The sequence below is a fragment of the Hippichthys cyanospilos genome, chromosome 11 (assembly GCF_059441005.1).
Source record: "Hippichthys cyanospilos isolate Australia breed blue-spotted pipefish chromosome 11, RoL_Hcya_1.0, whole genome shotgun sequence".
NCBI classification, from domain to species: domain Eukaryota; kingdom Metazoa; phylum Chordata; class Actinopteri; order Syngnathiformes; family Syngnathidae; genus Hippichthys; species Hippichthys cyanospilos.
In genome coordinates this window covers 753,420-778,901 of record NC_142379.1, presented here as the reverse complement: position 1 = coordinate 778,901, position 25,482 = coordinate 753,420, and the positions used below count along the sequence as shown (strand labels likewise).

General features: G+C 48.4%; 1 protein-coding gene across 5 annotated transcripts in view; it reads left to right on the top strand.

The window, feature by feature from the left end:
- robo2 (roundabout, axon guidance receptor, homolog 2 (Drosophila)) overlaps positions 1 to 24,172 on the top strand; it is a 248,807-nt gene extending 224,635 nt beyond the window's left edge. For 4 of the 5 annotated variants that reach the window (XM_088426910.1, XM_088426911.1, XM_088426913.1 and 1 more), the window contains 13 exons: positions 40 to 66; positions 3,852 to 3,894; positions 8,292 to 8,419; positions 9,357 to 9,635; positions 10,048 to 10,173; positions 12,528 to 12,678; positions 13,287 to 13,550; positions 14,653 to 14,867; positions 19,711 to 19,872; positions 20,079 to 20,240; positions 20,791 to 21,018; positions 21,602 to 21,763; positions 22,585 to 24,172. In XM_088426910.1, coding sequence (XP_088283036.1) covers positions 40 to 66; positions 3,852 to 3,894; positions 8,292 to 8,419; positions 9,357 to 9,635; positions 10,048 to 10,173; positions 12,528 to 12,678; positions 13,287 to 13,550; positions 14,653 to 14,867; positions 19,711 to 19,872; positions 20,079 to 20,240; positions 20,791 to 21,018; positions 21,602 to 21,763; positions 22,585 to 22,586 — 1,949 coding nt within the window. In that variant the 3' untranslated portion in view covers positions 22,587 to 24,172. The remainder of the gene's footprint in view (positions 1 to 39; positions 67 to 3,851; positions 3,895 to 8,291; positions 8,420 to 9,356; positions 9,636 to 10,047; positions 10,174 to 12,527; positions 12,679 to 13,286; positions 13,551 to 14,652; positions 14,868 to 19,710; positions 19,873 to 20,078; positions 20,241 to 20,790; positions 21,019 to 21,601; positions 21,764 to 22,584) is intronic. The other variant, XM_088426912.1, reaches the window with a different exon arrangement.
- Positions 24,173 to 25,482: the final 1,310 nt, after the last annotated feature.

The window sequence follows — 25,482 nt, the reverse complement described above, 5'->3', positions numbered from 1 at the left end:
GGCTTTAACGCACAACCTCTCTGTCTTCTTGTTTTGCAGTTCAGTCCTTCACCTTCACCCCTGCAGGTACTGTTCATTTGTCCCGTCTCCTCACCCCCGCGGCCCTTCTGGCCCCACCCCCTGCCCGCTTTCTCCACCCGCAGGCTAATGGTCATGGCTAATGCTAATCCGGCACAGCACAGACTATGGAGCAATGACGGGCGAATGTTTTAGCCCCTTTACATTCGGATTTGTTCAGTTATAACAATAAAGTATAAATGAACCGCCACTCTGTCCAGGTTACAAATCAAATGCGGCTAAAAAGTTTGCCCGCCCCCCGCGCTCAATCCGCTTTTACAAATTACCCGTGGCTGTGACCAAGAAGCCTCGCTCAGTCTTTCTCATGTGTTTGCATTCTCCCCTTTCTTTGTGTGCGTGTGTGAGTGTGTTTGTTGCGGCCAGTGGTGTTTGTTAAAAAGGAAAAGAGAACAAATCAAAGTGAAAACTGCTAAAATTCATCTACTGAATTAAATGCAGCCTTAATAGCCGTTCAATAACTTGACATGGGTTCATCTATACATACTGTATGTAAATATATGTTTTTCATCTTGTCTGATTTTCTTCTTTTATTTACATCTAACCCTAACCCAATCGCGGCTCAGTCAGCTTGCGAACATCACGTGACCAAACCTAAGCTGTGATTGGTTGTTTTCTAAGCCCTGAGCAACATTTAAGTGACAAAACGGCCGCCCCTTTTTGATGGACTTTACCGCTTTATTCGTTTTCCACAATCGGAAGTGTGGGAGCACATAGAACAAATTGTGAAAAAAACCCAGTGACCTCCCCTTGAACATATCTTCACGTCTTTGAAAAGAAAAGGAACTTAAAAAGGAAAACTGACAGGTAGAGACGGTAGCAACAACAGGATCAAATAAAATATTTCCGTCCAGCAAAGGGCCACTAAACATTTCGGTGCTTATTGACGTTTTCTCGGTACGAGATGTTGAACTAGAAGCCGCAAACAAGGTCAAACGCGGAGGAGGGATTAGCCAGGCCATTTTTACAACATTAGCGTGAAGAGCGAGTGCTCTCTCTCAGCGATTGACCAGAAGGTGATGTATTGCGAGTGTTTGGCCGCCGCCTCCTAAAGCTGTCAGCTCGCCACGAGGTAAATCAGCCGCCCGGGAGATTTGATGGCGTTTTTTTTATACGCCGATCATGTCCCGCCCGCCTCTGGCGCTGATTAAAAGCCCTTCATCTGCATTCGGAGCGGCCCCTTTCCGTCCTTTTGGAGCCCCCGGTGTCCATTTCAACTTTTAACGCGCTAAACCAGAGGCCGCCGGCGCGCGGACCGGAACTGGTTCGGGTCCGCCTGGGCCTCACCCGAAATAATCAACTTGTCATGGCCTGTAAGAGTTGGCTTAGTGTTTGTGTTCTTTTGCCTCCCTCTTCAGGCGTTTTGCAGGAATTGATTTAATTTCTGTTGATTCCAGGCTGTTTTAACTCTTTCAGCGCCACGGACGAGCATTCTCGTCTTTTAAAATAGTAATAAAAAGAATAAAGTACAAAATTCACCCTCCTTTATGGAGGGTAGCTGACACCCTTGACGAGTGCTTATCTCAGGAGTGTCAGAGGGCCGGAATTTATTTGAAGTGTGTTTGTCACAAACGTTACTTAGTTTTGAAATCAGAGGCCGGTAAAAACAAAAAATTGTTGTTGGTTTTTTTAGAAGACAACTTGCACATTTGTTACATAAGCCAGAAACTTGGAGTCGAATCAGCCCGCTAAAGCTTCGCTTGTGTTTCGTTTTTGTTTTTTTGCTACATTAGTGTTTGTTAGTACATTTCATGTTGTATAAATGTATAGTTTGTTTGTATTGTGAATAACGGTGTATTATCGTACCGTATATTTTTGTATGGTTTCAATTTTACAAAATCGAGCAAAAATCTAATCTACAAAATCTCATTTCTCTTGACTGCTCACTATCTGTGAGAAGAAAACTACTTCCGTTTTATGTGTCATCTGAGGATAAAAGCAACTTTATTTTGAAAAGCCTTTCATTTTATACAGCGGCTGGATTCTCTTGGGTTCTTCGGTCACGTTAGCACCAACATTTCAAATAAGTGAAATGAGTTATGAACAGACGTCTTTGGGAAAGGGTACGTCCTTTGGAATGTCTACTAAAATCGGTGTTTAACCAAGGTACAGTATTACTTTTTCACAAAGTTATTTTACTTTAAGTGTTGAGGTATCTATTTATTATATGGGCTTTACTGCAATAAATATTCATTGAGTCCCTGAATATTAGAAAATGAAATATGGGTTATCAGACTCCTTGACTACCGATAATCGGTGTCACCTCCGAAAGAAAGATATTGCTCAATGTCTACTTTTAATTGGGAAAAGATACAGTTTAGCAATAAGTTTCCTCATGTTCCACTTGATTTGCTCTTGATTGGAAAAGAAAGCTGTTATGTTCCTGTCATGACGTTAAGTTCGATTTTCTGATACCCGCAGAAACCATTTTTGAATCTCACGTAGCCGCTGATTTGCTTTCCCGTACCCCCATTTTTCAGAAGCTTTGATGTTCGCAGACTTTCAAAAAGCCGCTTTGGTAGCCCACGTCGGAGTTTCCCTTTCTCGCCTCGGGCTCCAACTTGTTGCGGCACCACTTTGTCGGAATTGGCAAGCCTTCCGAGTGGAACGCGCAGTGGCCGACACGCTTTTTAATGTTCAACAAACGACAAAGATCACAGGATCACTTTCGGTCTTTTTCTTTTTTTGGGAGGTGTGGCGGAGACCACTTGATGAAGCCTCAAAGCCCTTTAGCGCTTCCTGATGTTGAACATCTATCACAGCGCGTCTCGTTGCCAGCGGGCCGTCGTTATCCCCGTCTGTGAAGACGGTTCTCAGGTTACGGTTTCGGCGGTCGGGGTTTGGAGTAGGTTTCATGTTTGACTTTCAATTTAAGGCTAAGTTCTCAAATAAGGAACATGAGGGGTTTTGGTCAGAGCTAAGGTTTCAAGATGGGCTTCTACTTTTAAAATAGGGTTAGGGTTGCAAGATCAGATTTTAAATGAGGGTTCGGGTTTCTGATTTAGTTTGGGTTCCGAAATCAGGGTTTAAAGGAGCCTTGATGTTCTGAATTAGAGTTAGGGTTTCAAGAAAGGATTTTAAACAAGGGTTAGGTTTTGAAGACCAGGTTTTAAACAAAGCTTTGGGTTTCAAGATCAGGTTTAAAATGAGGTTTAGGGTTCTGAATTGGGTTTGGGTTTTAAATGAGGGGTAAGGTTCTTATTTAGAGTTAGGCTTTCAAGACAGGATTTTAAGTAAGGGTCAGAGTTTTGAAATCATGTTTCAAGCAAGGGTTGGGGTTCCTACAGTCAATTAGTTAAGCTTTCAAGATTGTTCCCAACTAGGCTTGGCTTTTCCAGCCACCGCCATTCATCCAAGCGCCCGTCGGATAGGGCGCTTAGGCTTTCAAAGCAGGCTCTGAAATCATAAATGGCGCTATTTCAAGCTCGGCTCGGAACGCGGACATCTGACTTTGTGTTTTTCTCCCGAGCGGGCTCTTGTTATCTTCACGAGGTGCCCCCACCCCGTCAGATCAGACAGTTTGATGAATGGGTCCCGCTGCCTTTTTTAATCATTTTTTCCAAGATTTAATCATACACCTGATGATAATAAGCAAGCGGCCAAAATAAGACAAAATGAGTTTTACTTGCCGTGTCCTTGAGCAACGCGTGACGTCTCGAACACATGCACAGCCATAATACTCATTATTGCCTTTCTTTTTTTTCATACTTTGACTAAAGACGATCGTGGAAATTTAATATGTGACCGCTTTGCTTTGTCTTTCCCTCTCGCCGCAGTGACATTCCAGAGAGTCGACGGCGGCCTGATGAGCAATGGGAGGTGAGTTTCCATTCAACTCCAAAATCGTTTTTTAGGAGACCCCAAAAATGTTGCAATGCATCTTCAGTCGTTCAAATTTTATTTGTAGAGCCTCAAAAACGTCTCAAAGGGCTTCACAGGTGCAGTGCAGAAAATACGGTACTTCTTTCCATAAGCGCAAGCCCAGCCACTTCTGTCGCTTCTATTCTATGTGCCTTATAACGCGGTGCGCCCCATCTATGAAAACAGTTTGAAAATAGGCCATTCATTGAAGGTGTGCCTGATAGTCCGGTGCGCCATATAATGCAGAAAATATGGTTCTTATTTCCATATTTGCATAACGCAAGCCCGTCCACTTCTGTAGCTTCTATTCTGTGCATCTTATAACGCGGCGCCCCTCATATATGAAAACAGTTTCAAAATGGGCCATTCATTGAAGGTGCGCCATATCCAGTATGTTTTATGGTGCGGAAAATATGGTGTATATGCCTTCAGGTGTCAGAGGAAGCTCAAACGTTCCACTGAACGTTGTCTTGCTCCCGGGCACAAGCACGCCACAAACAAACTTGCGGGCTAACTCCTTTGTCACGGCACCCGCACCCCCAAAAAAAAACGCCTCGGGTCCGGCCCACAGATGTTTATGCTGCGCGTTATCCAAAAAAATCTGCATTCCGGCCGCATCCCCTCACGTTCACGCATGGCTAGATGAACTCATCAATCTCCTCTGCGGAATTAAGCGAAACAATTTAAGCAGAGAGGCCTTTTATTTTGTCATTTATCTTTGCGGGCCAAGCCGGGAGCCCTCCGGAGTGATGAATTTGCCTGTCAGCTCGCGTGGGCGGCCGGGATCTGAGCACGTGTAATAATGTAAAAATAATTACCCGGGGGAAAGGTGCGTGCGTGCGTGCGTGCGGGCGGGTATGTGCGTGTCTACCACCCCCAAATGCAGACCGAACCGTTGGGGTGCACGCTTGTGAAAGCTCTGCCCAGAGCATCTGGGTGATATCGTTTACCTTTTTTTGTTTGTTTTCTTGGGGGTCTCCCCCTCCCCCCGTGATTAGCTCATGTCAGAGTGGCAGAGTTGAGGCCATCGGTGCAAGTAGGAGGCTTCGAGTCTTGTTGCTAACAGCCGTCTTTGCTAATTAGCAGGCCGCAAACTGTGGTATTTTTAGAAGTTTTTTTTTTTTATTGCCTTAGTTTTATGTTTCGTTGACATATTTCCCATAATGCCTTGGGCTATGTACATGCACACATGTATTTTGCGTTCCAGTTTGGTTAAATGGTAAAAACATTTGATCCCATAATACCGCGAGGTATTGACTTGTGCAATGCTTAAAAACGTAAACATTGTCAATTAGTCATTCGTATGTCCAGTTGACGTTTTTTTCTCATAATTCAATGGGCTATGTGGGCTATGTACACGCCGGTATCCCATGGCATCATGGGGAAAAAAATGCTATGCTTTTAGCATTTAGCCTACAAGTGAACATATTTACATAGATTCAAACGTACTTGTTGGTTAAATGTTAAAAAGGGCATTTTACCCGTAATGCAACGGACTACGTACATCCCGCACACAGCGCGCTATGGCCTACAAGTACTTTTGAACGTATGCCGTTTTAGCCTACAAGTACGTGCGGTCAAAGGCGGTAGCAAAGTTTGTTTGAGCCTATTTGCCAGTGGGTTGGAACGTACAGCGAGCGGCCTTCTGAAGGCTTAACAAGCGCTGCGGGAATGAGTCCCCATTGTCGGAGGCGGTAGCCCACGTCGATGCTTTTAATCCCATTTCCATGGGGCCCGTCTGCGAGGACCATCAGCATGTGATGAATGCACTTTCCCCGACTTTAATATCCTGCCTGGCGTATTTACGGCGCAATTTTTGTCAGCCCGACGGGACGCCGATGAGATTTGATCGGCCAAGGTTGCCATCCATCCCCGTGTCGGGTCGGGGGGGGATTCAAAGTTAGGTGTCAACTTTTCATGAGATGTATGAGCGAGCGCCCCTTCATTGTCCACCCCCACCCGCGCGCGCGCACCCATGCCGTGTGTGTGTGTGTGTGTGTGTGTGTGTGTGTATAACAAATATCCCCAGTAGAAATCAGTCTTATTCTAATTATCCCGAGCGGGAGCGCGGCGCTGTGACGGATACAAGGACGGCGCGGCCATTCAGCTGTCAGACGCTCGTCTTTCATTCTGTCTTCTGGGCCGGCGGGCGGGGGGGGGTTGCAATTTTCCAACGTGGCCTTTTGTGTGTTAAGGCTCGCCAAACGGTAAAAATTCCACTTTCGGCGGAGGAACGTGGATGAGGTCACGGTGGCGAGGATGCAGATGCCATCAATTTGAATGACGTATAAAAAATGCACATCTCCGCTTCTAAACTACACAAAAATTATAATCTTGTAAGTTACCATTTATAGGACCCACCCATACTTTTGGCTTTCATTTTTGGGAAAAAAACTACTTTTTACATTAGTAAATAATTTTAGCCTATAAATCTTAAATAAATATATTTCATATGTAATAAGAGGTTTGGAATATATTTCTTAGAATACGCCTTTTTTTTTACTGCACCGTCGCCCGCCCGCAGGGGCCAACTTTGGCTTTCAGGAACCCGGCCGAGCTCGCCGGGTTTGGCGTGCACGTAACAGCCCCCCCGTCCTTCTCATTAGAACCCATAGCACCCCGTCCTCGGGGCTCCGGGCGCTCTGGCCTGCCGCTCGCCTCCCCTCAAAGCCATCTGATCAGCTGAGACAAGAAGGGCCCATCAGGCAGGCGGGCACACCTGCGCAAGGCGTAACACCGCGGGGCATACGCGTCCCCGCTTTAAATACCATGAAAGCATATTTGGGCCCTTCCTCACATGTGGATGTGACACTAACTGTGATCGCTGCTGTGATGGATTCAATGCCAACTTGAATAACGGCAGGTCATATATATATATATATATATATATATATATATATATATATATATATATATATATATATATATATATATATATATATATATATATATATATTCAGCGATCATGTTAGATAGGCTGAAGATCGGGGGTCAAGGAGGTAAATTGGAGTTTCTGCTTATTTGCCCCACAACGGAGTCATATTTGACCTTTTTTTTTTTTTTTTTTTTTTTACCGTATTGACCGTCATAATGGAGGTCATGTCGAACGTGGCCGTGGACTCCGATACGGCTATTTGCTAGCCGCGGTGACATTTTGGTTTGATGAAGACGTGCGGCCCTCGCTCGCTGCGTCGCCCACGCTAACGAAGCTCTGTCGCGCTTGTACACTTAAGTGGTCTTAATGGCCCCGCCGCAGTCACGCGTGACAGGTTACATGCTTAACGGCTGACATTTATGCCGGGTGTCCCCTATAAGGAGGCACAAAACACCTGTTCGGTGGAGCCGCCTCCTCCGCCAAGCTCCCCCACGTCACGCCGGGCGCTTGATGTCTCATCAAAGACTTAGGGGACTGTGTGGACATCGCTGCCAGGCGCCGATGAGGGAAAAGATGTGGTCGGAAAGTCAAAAGCTTGACATGAAAGCGAAAGTCAACGCGTGAATTAGTGTGGCAAAAAAAGTCGGCGGCGACGGAGATTAAGCGGCGCTTTTGCCCGGAGGAAATCCGACTTTGTGGCGGGGGAGAAACGTATCGGCGTATTACCTCATCGCTCTTCAGAGGCTCGGCGTCTGCTTATCTGGTGCCAGCACCTGCCGACGCTCTTACATGTGCTGGATCGCAGCTTGGGATGCTGACTGCTGCCACGCGTTTGTTCTTCGCTCCCGAATCTACACAAAGTTAGGCTTGGGAAATAAATGGGCTTTTTAGGCCGAGTCCATCTTGATGGAATCCTGCTCGAGTTTGCGTCTCACGGGTCCGAGTCCAGGTCAAAGTTTGAGTCACAAAGGTTCAAGTCCGGGTCCAAGTCTGGATAAGAGTAAACCTTGAAAGTCACAGAGCCAAGATTGAAAATGTTTTCTCGGCACATCTAGAAGCCTTTTACAAAGCATAACTCTCATTACGAAGTGGTAAGATTTTCGATTTACAGCGGTTGAATCACGGTTCTGATTTTGAAAACACTCGCAACACGTCATGAAAACCTAGCGTAGTTTCCGCACTGTAAGGCGCGCCGGATTATAAGGTGCACCCTCAATGAATGGCCAATTTTTAAACTGTTTTTATATACAGGGCGCAGCGCATTATCAGGCGCATAGAATAGAAGTTACAGTCGTGGCTGGGCTTGCGTTACGCATCCACCAGATGGAGCTGCGCTGAAGGGAATGCCAACTGAACAATCAAATAAACCCAAATCCTGTTTGGCCTTTCAGTTTTGCGGGCATCTCGGGTTAAGTTAAAAGATTGCTATGAAATGGTCCGCGGTGTCTGTTTTGTCTAAAACGCTTTTGTTTCTCGCCAGCCGCCCGGGCCTACTGAACGCCAGCGACCCGGGGTACCCCTGGTTGGCCGACTCCTGGCCCGCCAGCGGCTTGCCCGTCAACGGCGGCTCCGGGGGACCCAACGACCTCGGCAACTTCGGCCGAGGAGGTGAGCGGGAAGCGTCTTCCGCGCTTTTACCCACAAGATGTCACGGCGCGGCGAAGCCCGGGCTGTCACCGGGGTGACTAACGGAGAAGGCTTCATCCTGTCGCTGTCACGGACGCGTAGCTCCGAGCGGCAGGATGGGAGTCGGCCGGCGGGGGAGGGGGGGTCGCCGCGTGAGAAGATGGTGCCGAGCAGCCAGTCGTGAAGGACAGGCGCGGATGCGGACGCTTCCGCCCTGGCTCTACATCATCTCCCCTTGGCTGGGCCTGCCTGCGTGCGTGCGTGCGTGCGTGCGAGCGGGCAGGCCGGGAAGACGGCCGCTGCTTCCCGGCCTCGCTCTCACTCGCTGCCGTTTTCACGCCCCCTGCGTACAAATAAGGACAGACGTGTTTCAAACGATTTGGAAAAAGGATCAACGGGAAATACCGGAATCCCCCAAATATAAGACGCACACTTTTTTTTCTGTCCAAAAATGAATGCCTAAAGTCTGGCTGCGAAAAATTTGAATTTGTAAGTTACTGTTCCTCGATCGATCAGCCACAAAAGCCGAGTACTGCCGAGCACAGCGTTTTTATATCGGCTCTATCCTTACAATAATTACCAGAACGGTACGAGCGAGAGGGCGGACGTCACTTGGCTCTCAGCAGCAGGCGGCGCAGGTAACAGCGGCTCGTGTTGGCCGAGGTTCTCACGGCGTTACATACAATAAAGAAGCGAGCAGACTGAGCCGCCGCCCGAGTCCGTCCTTGTTCACGCACGAAAATATCAGCGTAGACGACGGCGTAAAAGTCGACGTCTCCAGCTGGGTGGTGGGTGGCTAGGTATGGAGCCGAGCGCACCGGTTAGAGGACACGGAAAGGCGTGCCATTCGACTGGTTTATCATTTGCCGTCTTTGGCATATACAATCATAAACTCGATCAAACGCTTCTTTCTTTGCAGATCTGCCCAGCAACCAGGCGGAAAAGACGGGCACCATGCTGTCGGACGGCGCCATCTACAGCAGCATCGACTTCACCACCAAGGGCGGCTACGGCGGCGGGCCGGCAGGCCAGGCCTCCTCGCAGGCCACCCCGTACGCCACCACTCAGATCCTGCGCTCCGGCAGCTTCCGCGAGCTGGCCGTGGAGCTGCCCGAGGCCCAGTGGAAGGCCTCGCTCCAGGCCAAGCAGGAGATGGCCAGCCTGGGATACTCGCTGCCCGACAAGAACTGCTCCAACGGTGAGTCGCTCCATCGATCCCGAAGGCGTACTTTTTACGAATCCGGGCATTCAATCCCAGGTACTTACTTGTATGTATTTTTTCAAGTACCGTATTTTCCACACCATACGGTACTGTGTGTCTGTGTTTTGGTTTGTTTTTTATCAACAAAAATGACGTTTTCTGATATGTCATGATTAAAATGGGTCTATTTGACCTCCAACTTACCCAAATGGCAGAAAAGATTACACGGGTCAACAAATCCCCCCCTTTCCACCCCCCCCCCGCCCTATTATTGGACCTTGTTTTGATTCTCCAGCCGCATGTGTTTGCATGTGCTTGCGCTGCTTGTCACCTGACGCCACTGTGATGCTTTGCTTCTCCTTTTTTTTTCTTTTTTTTTTTCGCCCCCCCTTGGCCTCCCCACCTGTAGCCCTCCTTTTCATTCCCGACTACCGGCTGACCGACGGGCTGTCTAATCGAATCCCACACAACCAATCGCAAGATTTCAGCACCGGCAGCTCTCACAACAGCTCAGAGCGAAGCGGCAGCCTCTCAGGTTGGTTGGCTTTTTTTTTTTTTTTTTTCTCTCTCTCTCTTCCCTGGGACACGCCCCTCACCGTGGGCGACTCGGCCCCATGATTGACGGCTCCCCTAATTGCTTCATTGATTTTCAATTTGCATGTGCAGAGCTGACATCCGCGGCGCTTTTGATGAACGCCGTCCCGCAGCAGTGACGCTTTGCTCCGCCTGGCCGCCTTTATCTTCCTCTTGTTCGCCGCCGCTCCCCCAAATACGGCATGACCCTATTCATGGTTGTCCACTTGTGCCAAGAAAATTCACCTGTGAGAAACGCTGTGAATTTTCAGGCTACATGTGACCGACGGCATTTTAATCATGTACACCGGAGGTCCCGAACCGCCGGTCCGTGGCCCTGCACCGGTCCGTGGATCGACCGGTAGCAGGCCGCGTGGGTCGCACCATTAGTATTATTATTATTACTATTATTATTGCTATTATCAAACATGCAATGTTTGTACATAAACGGGGCAAAAAAATGCATACATGTACAGCTAGGGCCCATGCCACCGAACATTCTGAGGAGTTGAAAGTAAATATTTGATTTTGACGATGTAATCACCCTTTCGGAGTCAGCGCAAGTTGAAAAAATCCCTGGACACCCCGGGGTTAATATACCCGTTTGATCTAGATCAGTTCATATGGGTAATACCCAAGAATACGCTTTGCAACCAATTTAGCTAACCAATCAACTTGTTACTTCCATAACCAACCAGATCGGTCACGTTCTGACCAACGTATCGGTTATACGTATTTCGAAAATAAGATGAAACAACTGCTACGTATCTATTTTTTTCCAACCGCCATCTTGCCAATGCTTTATCAGCACGCATTACGCGCACTTTCCAACCCGATTCCCAGAGAATCTGTTATTTCGGTCCCGGTATGGACGTCGACCAATCAAAGCAAGCAAAAGCGGGCGGTCCGAAAACCCAGTTCCAGTTCCGAGTTACCGCTCATGTAAGCGCGGCGCGGTCGGTCTTTGTCTTCTCACCTTACTGCCGTTTGTCTTGTTTTGTTTCGTTTTTTTCTCGCCCGCAAAGCCAATTCAAACAGCAGACTCTCGTCAGCGCCGGTGAATTATGTGCGGCTTCTCCTTCCCCGCGCCCAATGAAAACACAGCCGGCCGGCCGGCGTCGGGGCCGCGAACGCCGCACTTATACGCTGCCGGTGCCCAGAACCTCCCGGGGTATAAATACTCAAGGCGGCGTCTATATTTAGAAGGCGCGCCCAAGAGCGCGGGGGCCCCTTCGGCTTGCGTAATTCTCGGCCGCAGCCCTCGCGCTCTGTACTTTTCATATTTGGAGGCAACTTTGCTGCCAGACCACCAGACTTTTCCTAGAAGAAGAAAGACGGGGTCATGTGAATTACTCATGTCCTTTATTGCTGCAAGAGAAGAGACCTAACCCTAACCCTAACCTGACCCATTTTTCCACAGGTTTGAAGAACGTGAATTCAAATGAGTTATATCGTGATGATTTTGTAGAGCTGTAATTTGATATGCATCCGTTTCAGAGTGTTTCCACCCCTCACACGAATGTTTGCAACAGGTTGAAATCGGAATAGCGCGAATCGGATAAATTGGAACTGAGTGGTAACGCGTCAAATAAGTGAGCGGCATTCAAATAATAGCATCGAGGAATAAGCGGCCGCGCCTTCATGCCGTTAAATCAATCCGACGGTTTGGAATCAAAACTTGTTGAGAGTCAAAAAGCCGAGACCCCCAAATCGGAATGGAACGATGAGGCGGCCTTAGACTCCCACGCCTAGAAAATCGTTTGAGAAGGGAAGCAATCGAGCGCTTTGAACCAAGGAGAACAAGTGACTCCTCGTCAAAAAAAAAAAAAAAACCTCGCTGACCCGAACGGCAGCTGCGAAAAGGCGGACGGGCCCGTTTTTGGGAGTTAGGCGGGTAAAACTGTGTCTGGGGGGCTTCCCGGTGTCATAAAGGAAAGAAAAGTAGTGATGGAGTCAGGGGCGAATTGCATGGGGAGCACGGCGAGCGGGCACAAGCCATTCATTACGATGATGCGGCAGAGTGGCGTTCTTTCTTATTTTTCGCCCCCTCCCAAGTGCGGCGGAGTGGAAGGAGGAAGGGTGGGGCGGCGAGGTTGGTGGACGGCCGCTCGCCGCTGTTTCTATGGAGATGGGCGGCTTTTCACAGGATGCTTTTCATCGGGCGACCTTGAGTTTTTGTGCGGCGGCAGCGGCGGCGGCGGCTTGTTGAAAGCCTCCACCTTTTCCTTTTTCAAGCCGGCAGGCGCCAAAACCATCAGGATTCTTTTGTGTGCTCTCAGCTTGTTTTTGGCCTCTAAGAGAAACGGTGTGTCGTAGGTGGCAAAGGAGGGAAGAAGAAGAAGAGCAAGGGCGCCTCCAAAGCCAGCAAAGCCAACGGCTCCAATTGGGCCAACGTTCCCTTGCCCCCGCCCCCCATCCACCCGCTCCCGGGCACCGACATGGACCACTATCCCGACGACGGAGGAGGGTAGGCCTCGCTTCCGCGCTCGGGACCAAGGTCGCCGAAATGTCACCGGACGTTGCTCTCCCCGACAATGCTCAAAATTTGACCTTTTGGCGATATCGAACGATATTGATCGGAGCTTTAAAATGCGTCTTTATATTTCATTTGGAAATCACTTCAAAACTAATGAATGTAAAAAAAGAAGACTTGAATTTGTCTTTTTGTCTTGCAGAGCAGACACGCACATCTGTAGATTCCATTAGAAGTCAATCAAATCATTTTGACTCTCTTTTGAAATTTGTTTTGAATCTAAATTGAACCCTAGACTCCACCCAACATGTACACATATGTACATATACCGTATTTACATACATATATAATATGCGTATGCCTATACGCTATGTGCAATATGTACACGTATATACAGTACATAGATAATACATCCAAACCGAAGGGGCGCGTGTGAGCGAGGACGGATTCGGACGTCGGTTCGGTCCGCTCGCTTCTTTGAAAATAATGCCGTAAGTTTTGAAAACGCAGCCATACTTTCGGCCTTCAATTCGGGGGAAAAGCGTGTCTTATATTTGGGGAATCGTATTTCTGTACGCGCGTGAAGGGAATGGACTTTGCAGGTACGAAAGCGACGGCTGGGGTCCGCCGATGCCGGTGCAGACCTACCTGCACCAGGGCATGGAGGACGAGCTGGAGGAAGAGGAGGAGCGCGTGCCCACCCCGCCCGTGCGGGGCGTGGCCTCCTCGCCGGCCGCCGTCTCCCTGGGCCAGCAGTCCACGGCCACCCTCACGCCGTCCCCCCGGGACGAGATGCAGCCCGCGCTCCAGGCCCACCTGGACGAGCTGACCCGGGCCTACCAGATGGACGTGGCCAAGCACGCCTGGTCAGGACGTTTTGCTTTATTCATTCTCGGTTTGCCTTTTGCGTCGCTCCCTTCAAATTCGGCTTCATGGCCTTTCGTATATCGTTCGCGGCGCTAGCTTATGTGCTTCAATGGACGAGGTTACAGCAACCGCAACGTCGCTGAATCCGATTTGCTTTTTCAACTCGCCTGCCGTTAAATTGCATACTGATCGACAATGGTCATTTAACAAACAAATACCGTACAAAGTTTGATAAAGGAGTCGCAAAAGTTCCGATTAATTTGCTCTTATATGGAGAATGTGCTGTCACGCATTCGAAAGCAAAATGACATTCGCAGATACCTGCAAAAACACATCAGTCAAAATTCCTAAAAGTAACCACTCATTCTCGAGGACTAATAAAATAAGTGAATAAAAAAGAGGTATTCAAATTCTTCGTATTATTATTAAGCAGTCATAGTATGAATAACAACTCAAGTCCGATATATACACATGACTATGAATACAAGTTAAAAAAAAAGATTTACATTTTTGTTTGTACACGGAACCCTGCCTTGCGAGACATCACCTTTTTACAGTACGCTTCATTTCATAAAAAAGGTTCAGCGAACCCGTCTGAAACGCCGTGCCTGCCCAGCGATTGTTTGCAGTATGCAGAGAAAAACATCGCCATGCCATTAAACACAGCCTGACAACAAAAACACGTACGCACGCGCGCGTTCTTTTAAAACGCTTACTGTACGCATATTCGCCGGCAGCGGCAGGATTGATTCTGCGGCTGCTCTAACACTTAGTCTTTTTGTCGCCTGTGTGTGCAGTAGAGATAAACCCATTAATCATCTCATTTTAATGGGGCGCCCGCTTCCACGCTTCCAGATGGGCCCCATGTCACGGGGTTTACGCGTACGCGCGCACACGCGTTCACGCATTGGAGGGATATCCAGCCCACGCGAATCATTTGAAGGCCGTCTTCGATTCATTTGTGGGGGCGGGGAGTGAATGACTACGTTGCTCCGAGTGCCTTTCTGACAACGCGAGAGGGCCCCTAATGACGCGCCGTCGCCACGTCAAACAAAAAAAGGTCAAATTAGCGATGTTGATGACGGCCACGCTTGACGGCAGGCACGTGCAAGCGGGGTCCCTGGCGCCGCAGGCCCCGGCGCCCCCGGCGGGCTACGTGTCCAGCACGATGGCGTCCGACCTGGAGACGGACCTGGCGGACGAGGACGAGGAGGAGGAGGAGGACGAGGAAGATGAAGGCTACGGCGCCAGGCGTCCCCGCGGGATGGCGCGCACGCCGGGCTCCAGCATGGACAACCTGGACAGCTCCTTGACAGGTAGCAAAACCTTTGGCGGATGACGCCGCAGCGCTTTTTTACCAAATGGGATTTTCTTTTGGTAGGCGCGGCTTTTGTGGGTTTTACCCTATTTGCGGTTTTACCTACAAAAGATGCTGGACACTATTTTCATTCATTAAACTTGCGGAATTTGGGGGGAATTTCTTGTACTCGTCGTTAGCCTGTTGATCTTCTGATTTATTCCATCCTGCGGAATTAGGTGGGGGGTTTAGTTTAGTTTGTTTTGTGGTTATGCAGCAATGTTTTTAACCTTTGCAACCTTTGGTGCATTGCGGTACAATCACTTGCACAACCACTGCTGCTTTTCCAATTGATACTTTTTTATATTGGGTGGGCTTTTGTTGTTTGTGTTGTTGCAGTAGTTTTTTAACCTTTGCGACTTTTCATTGTCGTTTGTCGGCTATTCTAAACCGATAATAAAAAGCAGTAGCGTGTTTCATAGTCGTTTTGTTTTTCGTAGGCGCAGCTTTCGTCATTGTATTCAAACGCCGACATTTTAGAAGGATTTATAGGACTTTTTTTTCAACCTGTGAAATTTTCGGGGATTTCTGGTAGTCTGGATCAAGCTGTTGGTCTTCTGGCTGATTTTATATGCAGAATTTTTTGTTTGTTTGTTTTTTAACGGTAGTCTTTTTCTTCATTTCAGTTTTACGAGCATTGACAGTTGTCTTTTTGGCATCGGATGGGATTTAGGTTTTTTCTTTTTTAACCTGTGCACATTTTCAAGTGACCCTTTCGGACGTTTGCGTGATTTATGGTAGAGCCATTTTAACCCGTGCAACTTTCAGGGGATTTGTACCGGTTTTAGTTGAGCCGTTTTGCCGGCTTGGGATTAGTCTTGAACGAATCATTTTGCGCTTTCCTCGGCGCTTAATTAGTCTTGTTTTCGGGCCGCTAATGACTTTGCTGCGACGTCATGTCTGAGTTGTTTTGTCATCTCCCGTGACAGTCGGCTGATTGTTGTTGCTGCTCACGGCTCCGCAATGTGTTCATTTATATGAGAACATGCACGCCCGATGTCCCTCAATCAACTTTTTAAGCACCTCTGGCACACGCCGGAGAATTATAATTACCCCCTCCCCCCCAGAAAAGAAAAAAAAAAAATAACCCCGATAAGAAAGTCCATGAATTTTAAACAGGAGAGTGAGAGGGAAATTAACAGGGAGTCTGGCGCCATGCGGCCATATCTCATGAAAGATATTTGAAATCAAATTCACGTGTGGCACTGCCCATTTTCATTCCGGGCCCTTTCCAGTTTTTACAACTGCCAGAGCTTTATGGCCATCTGTCAAAACGAGGCACGGGGACGCACCAAGGGCACGGCGCGCGCGGCCGCCGTTTGCTAACACGCTGACCGCCGCAAAGTCGCCCGTAAAACCCACCGCCAACGTTTGACTTGCGCGCGGTAAAGCGGGGACGCCTTCAAAGATCCAAGTAAGAGGCTTGGCGTCGCTGCTGTGTACAATTTAGACTTTGCGCCTCATGTACAGAAACAGATGGACTCGCTAATCTGAGAATCAAGCGCCCAGCGACGGTCCCAAACCTTTTTTGGACGAGCCTCGATTTGCGTTCAGGAGCGCCGGGTTTTCGCAAGACGCGATCCGCCCAACGGTCGCCGCGGTTTCGGCCGCCGTCCGAACACGAGGAGAAAGAGTAGGTCGCGTCAAGCGCAAAAACGGAACGCGCCACCAACAACTCCGAAATAAACCCACCCAATAACGCGTGGACGTCAAAGCATTAATCTAGAAAATTCCTCATCAAGCTAATACGATGATTCACAAAAAATAGCCCCTTTGGCCAATCAAAATAGTGCAGGGGTGTTCAAACTATGGCCCGAGGGCCCTTTGCGGCCCTGCGGCCATCTTTTTGCGGCCTGCGACATTTGACGTGGCCTGCAATGCAATTTTTAAAATTGCAAGTTTACCTCATCGCTTTTAACATAAAGCGGTGAGCATTAATTGTTTGTTTGTTTTAATGTTTTAATGAAAAAAAATACATCCTCAAATTAGCGGAGTGGTTCACAAAAAAGTAATTAAAAGGGTAGACACTGTAAGATATGTGACAAAATTCCAAGTTGATCATTTTGAACATAAAGCCACGTTTAATAAGTTAAAGAAGTGGAAAAGTTTGAACACCCCTGAAGTAGAGGAAACGTATGGGAGGGGAGAATAATAGTAATTAAAAAAAAAAGACAGGCGGAAAATATCCACAGGGAAGAAAAGGTTTGGCCTCTTTCTGCGGCGGGTAAAGTACTTTTCCGTGGCATGATGGAAGTGCGCTTTTGCTTGTGCTGACACATGCTCCTACTGATGTATTTAAGGGAATATAGAGGCCAGTGCGCCCTAATCCGCCGCATCTCGTCTGCACTGTATTACCGGGAAGACAGCACTATTTCTTCTAATCTATCCGTCGGTCGCTTCCGAGGCCCCGGGCTCCCCCGCCCCCGCAAAACATACTGCCGAGATAGCGGTGACGGCGGAAGATTTATTGCGCGCGCCGTTCGCCGCTTTTACAAATAACAGTCGGCTTCCCCTCCACGGATATGTCATTGTTTTAGGAAAAAAAAAAAACCCACACGAATGGCATTTTGCATAATAAAGCAATTCTCAACAGGGATTCTTTCCAGGACGCCGGTCGCAAAGGTCAGCTAAAGCAGGGGTCGCCGACCTTTTTACGGTCGCGGACCGGCCGAAGCTCGGAACTTTAATTGTGGATTCCAATACAGATTGAGCTCACCGATAATGACACACGACGGCTTGATGATACTTTTGAGGCCGACGCCTCGAAATGTACAAACATTTCTATTCACCAGTCGCCGTTGTCAGGATTCATGCAAAAATCGGTAGAAATGCATGATAAAACGTCAGGTTTTCAATATTGACAATATTTCCAATTTTGGATGGCAGTAAACGAGCCCGACGTGGGCCCAGTCGGACTCCTATATATTGGACTTCCTCTCGTCTTCCCGTTTGCAAGCATTTCGAAGGGACGGCATATCCAAAGTCGACGCGTTCGAACCATCCGTGTCATATTTTAGCCTCCCGCCGTTTGGTCCTATGCTTTTCCTTAGATATCAAAAACAAGCCGGAGCAGGGTCCAGATCTACCCCGGACCAGCTTTCGGTACCGTGGTCAAGTCAAACAAAACAAACAACAAGAAAATGTCGGTCGGCGCTCGTTAAGGTCCGCAGAAATTTCTCGGTCGGTCCGGGCGTGACGAGTCACGCGGAGCTGAGCAACTTTTCTCCCCCGAGCTTAAAGAGAAGGCTTGATTGAATTTTTATCGAATGGCGTTACGACAGTTTTGATTGCGCCGCTATTTCCCGGAATGGAAGCGGCGTAGTGGAAAGTGGCTGTTAGCAAGGGGGGTAAAAAAAAGAAAGAAAAAGTCATTCTGTGATGTGATATGGCGAGGCAGTGTTCCCCCTCCAAAGCTCCGCCAGCTTTTTCCCGCCACCGCCGCCACCGCCGCCACTTCATTATCTTGGCCATTCTTCGCGGCGGGATTGGACCGGGTGGAAATGGCTGCCTCTCTGTCTCCGAGTCAACGTCTGAAAAGAATTTCAAAGCGGCGAGATGGAGGGCTCGGAGTAGTTACGGAACCACCTTGGATTTCTGCCGTAAAAAAAAAAAAAAAAAAGTCAGAAATAAATCATGGTGGCTGAGGGCGGGCGCTTGATAGCTCCCTGTACATTTTTCCAACATTTCCTTTCATCTGAGAAGTTTCAGAAAATATGTTGCAACCTTTGCGAGTTGAGGTGCAAGTCTGCGAGCGGAAACTCTTTGAAGGGGATCCCCGCCATTTCCCAATAAATCACAAGCATATTACTGTCCCTCAACATCCATATTGCAGAAGAAGAGGCGTTGGTACGGGTCTTTTCACGTCTGCTCAGGGACGGCCCAGTTGTGGCTGTGAAAACGCAAGTAGTATGGAGGCCCGCCCAGCGCCGCTCCCATCGCCTTTTATACGCAGTTGTCCCATATTACGATATTGAATTGTAGGATTGAGTGATTTTTTTTTTTCTGTATTCACAGCTGTTGTTTAAACAAACAAATATGTGCATGTATTATTTTTTGCCGAATACCTGATAGGATTTTCGATACAAGACCCTAATACCCAAATATTTGATGACTAGCGCCCCGAACTTGACCATTTTAAGTGGGGGAGGAGCTACGTCATTTTAGCCTTGGTCGTTTTCGCAGTACCTAATTTTTTAAAAGCTCATTATCTCTCGGCTATTCATGTTTTGGGGCTCGTTGTGAGATTTTTTTTTAATCTCCAAGCTGTTTTAATAGTTATTTATTGTACAAATCTATGACTTACAGTAAACGCATACGCATTTATCCTGGTTTTAATTTCCTTTTCTTTGAATGAAAAGAGCTACTTGTCTTTTGTACTCTGAATTTCTTTTTTATCAAGGCCACATTTGTTGGGGGGGGGGGGGGGGTGATTTTGGCGAGCATGAGAGCAGTCGGTTAATGTGACAGCTTTCTGTGGGCCCGATTTGGCAGGCGCCTCTTAAGTGGCGCCCGCCCAACTGCTCTGCTTGCATTATCGGCTTGGGGGGGGCTAACAAGGCAACCGCCGGGAGGAGGGCACGTTGAGGTCAAAGAGGACTTTGAGGATGCGCCCCAACAAACCAAAAAGCTTCGTAAGAAGACAAGCAACTGCAACTGCATGCAGAAAAAAAACCCATAAGAAGCAGCGCAACCCTCTGCAAAACGCGAAGGTGCGGCCGGCCCCCTCGCCGCGGGGGTCGCCCCATTTGCGGGACGGCGGAAGGGGCGGAGAGACGTCGGGTTGAAGAAGTGCGCTGTTGCAGGCTCCATGGCCAACGGCTGGGGCTCGGCCTCGGAGGACGAGCGCCGTTTCTCCAGCCGGCGCTCCAGCTCGGCCGGCTCGTCCGACGGCTCCATCTTTCCCCGCCGCGGCTCGGCCCGGGCCCCGGCGCCGGGCTACAACAGGCGCGCTCGCCCCAGAAGAGGTCGGTGCGCCCACGGGACCGGCCGGCGCCTTCTACTTTCCGCTCTCCTGATTGCTTTGGGGGCGCATGGCGCATGCCTGGGTTTGGCTGGGCCTCACGCACTCGCTTCTCCCGGCTTTCCGTAACCGCGGCTCACCTGGTTTTCCGGACCGCCGTCCGACTTCGTTGACGTTTTTTCTGTCGTTATCTTTTTTCCCTCCCCGCAGATAAAGGCCTGTCCCACAGGCACCGACCCGGCAGCCCGTTCTCCACAGATGGCAGCACAGTGGGAACCACGCAGAGTTTGGGCCACCAGCGGGCCGCCAGACCGGCGCGCAAACCCCGCAACCAGGGCACGGCGCCCCACCGCAGAGATGGCGCTGCAGATGGTGGGCGCTATCTCATTTGCATATCCAAACGCTTCCCGTTCCATCCCAAAGACAGTAATCCCTCGTATTTCGCGATTAACGGCCCCTGCCAAGAGTGAGTGTGTACGTGGGTACCTGAATTTTTGAAATGTGAAAAGTATTTATACTTTTGCACGTATTACTGCAGTACACAAATTCTCAAATGATTCAAACGTATACGGTAACTGTACTGTTATCCCTTCCCGTTTCCATCCCTTGGCCTCGGTCTCACGGAGAGCCGCGGTTATCCTCCTGTTAGCGGCGCCCGGAAGTCCAATTTGAGTGAAGCCCGTAGCTGACCAAACTTGATAGTTTACGATTCCAATTCATTACAAAACAGATCTAGAGATTCGCAACGCTGCGTTCCCGCTCCACCTTCGCATTCGCCTAACAGCACGTGTGAGTTTCATGAGGGAGTCGGGTCCTCCTACAAGACACGAGATTGGCTCCCGGCGTAACCAACGGGGGCAAGAGTTCTAATCTACTCCCGCTCATTGATGTGTTTTCTCATGGATGTTTCTTTGTCGAACAGACCTACCTCCCCCGCCCGAGCCCCCGCCGGGCCAGGCCCGGGCCCAGACGGGCCGCTGCGTGGCCGGCGCCGTGGCGCCCCCGGAGCGGAAGGCGGCCTCCCTGGAGCGCCCGCCGATGTCGGGCCCGCCGGCGGACGACAGGCCGCTGGCGCGCGCCACCCTGGAGCATCACCGCCACGCACCTGATCGACCGGGCCACGACGACGGCCGCAGAAGCCACAAAAATGGTACGCGGCGTCCGCCCGATCGCTAGCGCCTCCCGGAACCGTCGGCGTGTCGTCGATCGAATTGGCTCCGCGCGCTGACTTATTATGCAAAAAATTATGACAAAATTAAAGATGGGCAAGTACGTCAGTGTTTTGGGACGTGCGCCTATGCAATACGTTGATTGGACTAGACTACAATACATTTCTTGCTATTGTGCGGCAGATATACAGCAAAATTCGGAGCACTGATCCAATGCTTCAACTCTTGACTAGACAGGACTAGAATAGCATCACTATCGTGGAAGTCCCATATTAAGCTTGAGCAAGTTGAGGCCGCACGGCACTATGGGGAAAAGGCGGCCAAACAAACAAGTCTGCCGGGGCAAAACGCCATCTTTGGCTCCGCCCTCCCGTAGCTTAAAGGGAGGGGTCACCGGCGTTCTTCCCGGTCCCGCGAGAACTTCGGCGCTCGCGCCGCCAACAGATGGCGCCGTCTGACACTGGCGCGGCCAAGGTTTGGCGGGCGGCGTTTATCGCAAGCGTCTTGGGCGGGGGGGGGGAGGAGGGGCGGGACCCCCGCTGACGGAGCCGCTCTCGCGTTCAGACGACGGCTGCCCGGCGTACCCCAGGGCGGGCGCGGGCTCGTCCAAGGGCTCCACGGGGCCCCGCAAGACGGACGGCCCCCGGCAGCCGCAGCAGTGGACGGCCATGGAGCACGCCGACTTCCTGGGCGCCAACGGACAAGGCCAGTACTCGGGAGACTTATGTGAGTGCTTTTTTCTTTTCCACGCCACTCGGCGAGGGGCGGGGCTTCACGTGGCATCGGGCCATCCTTACCGCGCTTCAAAAAACCTTTGCGACCCTACCTCTCCAGCCTTTTCCAAACCCTACTTTCACACCTTAACGCAGAATTGGATCACGCGAAATTGGAAAGCCGAGTCCAAAACTCGACCCCGGGTTTGAAAAACTACTTTGAATTTTGGAACCTGACTTTGAAACTAGATGAAAACCCTACTTTGATCCCTTACCCGAGTTAGAAATGTTTATCTGAAACCCTGATTTTAACTCAGAACCCTACTTGAAACCGTATTTGAAGCCCTAATCCTTTTTGAGACCTCGCTGTGAACCCCGAATTTTGGAACCGGACTTTTAAAATACTTTGAAATGAGTTGAAATCCCTACTAAAGCCCAAACTTGACCCCTTACCCTTGTTAGAAATGTTTCTTTGAAACCTTGGAAGGGGCGGGGCTTCACATCGCTCATTATTCCGTCAGGGCGTTGGTATCGCGCTTCGGAAAAAGAATCCACAACGCTAGTTTGAAACCCTTCTTCGTTTGAAGCCCTAATCCTTTTTGAAAGCCTATTTTTGGAAGTCCTGATCTGAAAGCCTACCCCAAGTTTGAAAGGCCATCCTCGGTTTGAAACCTGAATTTGAAACCATAACCTTAGTTTGAAACCCTCAGCCAAGTTTGGAGCCCTACCTCGAGCTTCAGAACCAACTTTTGAAGCCTTCTGCTGTTTTGAAGCCACAAATGGAAATCCTATTGTGAAACCTGTTTTGTTGTTGTTGTTGTTTTCCCTTCACAGAGTGCTTCACCTGGCTGAGAATCAAAAACTAAACGAAAAAAAGCAAAGCGCGCGGAGGCGACGTCTCGGGCGGACGGGCGGACGGCGGACACGACGGCCGCGCCATGTATAAAACAAAGACATGTTGTACATCTGGCTTCTTTTGGTCTTTGACAAAAACTCTTATTGTATGTTTTTTTCATTTGAATTTATGTGCGTGTCCCGAAAAACACGTTCTTGTGACGGCCCTTTTTTATTTTTTAAATCTTTTCATTTCTTTGTAAATATCTTCTTTCAACTTGCTGTTGCTATGCAAGCTTCCAACTGTTGATTTTTTTTTTTTTTTAATAATTGTACTATATGTGAATGGTGAGGCTGCTGTGCCATAAAAATTGTAGTTTTTTTTTTTAACAATCTGTTCATAGTTAATTATTGTAATTATTATTATTGTTTTTTTGCACTGCAAGGTTTTTGGTGATAAGCACAAAAAAAAACGACCATAGCTCCTGCTGACATGAAGAAGAAAAAAGATTGCGTACTGTAAAAGAAGAGGATGGTACCTTTTGTTTTATTTTGAAAGTTGCCAGGAAGTCGGGAGACAAAACTGTCACTTTACGTCCAGCGTTTACTCATTTGAGGGTTTTGGCTTTTTTCTTGTTGTTATTGTTTTCCTAATATTCATTTGACCACACTGGGATGATGTTTCAGCACTTGGAAAAAAAATGATGCAATTTCTGGACTGCAAAAAAACAGCAAATGACGTCTTTGGGATTGAATGGGTTAAGAAGCTTCAGCTTGTTGGTGGGGACGATACACACACACACACACACACACACACACACACACACACTCACGCGGGCACGTGTTGGTTTGCCCGTAAGCAAAACTGCTGCTGAACGAGCACGTCGGCCATTTTTTGTGCTTGTTATTTTTTGTGTGTGTCTTTTTTTACGGTGTTTGTTTTTGGCTTTGATGGGACGCGGCACGCACGGTGGAAATGAGGTGCAGCACAGTATCTCAGGTTCTTTTACATTTCCATGCTCTTTATGTATATATGTGGAGATTTATATATGTATACATATACATTGTATCCATAAGCCCAGAAAAGAAGACCAAATTGAGATTTCTAATATCCGATAATTGTGACGCCACAAAACTCCTTTTGTATTTATTTCAAGCAAAAAAAAAAAAAAAAGGATGACAAGTCTATTGTGGAAATGCATAAGGTTTGTGCTTCTCAAATGTTTTGAGTGCGCGGGGCGGCGCCGGGAGACGAAAGTCCTCATCCTCCTTTCATTTTGTTTTTTTTTTTTTAACCCCGATATCGATGCTTCTTTGTAGCCTTTGTGTGTTATGCCTTTTTTTGTAAAAACAAAACAAACAAAAAAATGAAAGAAAAATGCTGTTGAAAAAGTGGTGTGTACAGTGTGGACGGGCCGTCCTTTGTCAGTCCCGTCCTCTTCCTCGTTGTCCTTTTGCTCTTCTTCACTTGCATGTCCAAAAAGACACGCTCCCTCCTTCCTGGAAGATTAAAAAAAAAAAAAAAAAAATCTTCTCTGGCTTTCCCTTGTACCCGCCTCAATATCAAATAAAGTATTTTTCAAAAAGGTCTCTGACTCATTTTCTTTATGATTGTTCTTAAGTCATGCAAATTCAATGGAAAAAAACCGAAAATCAGCCAGTACAGTCATTAAAAACCACCATGTAAGGCTTTTTTTCTTAAAAAACGTGACTATATACACACACACACACGTATCAGCAACAACAACAAAAAACCCTTTCTATACATTGACATTTTTTTGGTCTATATTTGCGGGGGGGAAACCCCCAACTAACTGCTACCCGGTGATTTTGTGTGCAAATGTACCTATTGAAATAATCGTCCCTTTTTCCTGATGTGCTAATAGAAAAAAACCGTAGCGTCAAATTGGCTTTGTAAAACTAATCCAATGTTGCTATTCCCAACGCAAGCTAGCTTCTCAACATGAGGCTAATGAGTAAGGGTTTAATACGCAAATAAACGGGGCGGGGGGTGCATACACACACACACACACACATTTCCATTTTGATTGCAGGTGCGGGGGTGCTAATTGATTGGGCTTCAAAACTTTTCTCACCTTGTCTGCCGCCATCTAGTGGCGGCATGTTGAAGCGCACGCGTAACACAGATTAAAACAGCCAATCCCAAGCAAGTAGTTGATCCTTTCCGCACTTGGAGATGATGGTGATTGGCTGATGGTCGTCTCTATTGATTATTATGTTACCGCCTTAATAATAATACAAAAAGATAATAAATAGTAATGAGCAGGGCCAAAGGCAGCAGAAAGGTTAATACAATCTGAAAATGTCAGGAGACGGATGATCTTGGGGTGACAAATGGCTTGCCCTTTACTTCGTGTCTCTTCTTCTCTCCATTTGCGCCTTCATTTTTCTTTTCTTTTTTTTCGTTTTTGCAGGTTACTACAGCAATGGGTTTCATTTTTAGGGGGAAAAAAAGCAATGCCTTAGTCATTTTTGGCAAAAAAAAAAGAAGAAGAGAGCGTCAACAGACTCGGGAGCATACGGAGATCAGGAGCGAGTCCGGCCCAGCGGACGGGCGCGCGACCGAGACCCGCGCTCGGACCGCCTCCTCCGGACCGTCTGGTGCTCGGGACTGGACCGGGACCTCCAGGACCTCGATGACAACGGAGTGGCCGCTTTTCCCACTCGGGACTCACTTGCCTCAAACTCGCCAACGGGGACCCGTCTTGCTTAGCAACGTTTGAATTTTTTTCTCATTTTGTAAATCGCAAAGTCAGACCGTAGCGCGCTCAGCTTTCTCGCGACTGATGGCGAGATAGGTTGCGCCAATATATTGGTTTTGGTCATTTCGGATTGAATACGGTGCTCCTAATGCCGTTTTATCCGTGGAAAGCAGGT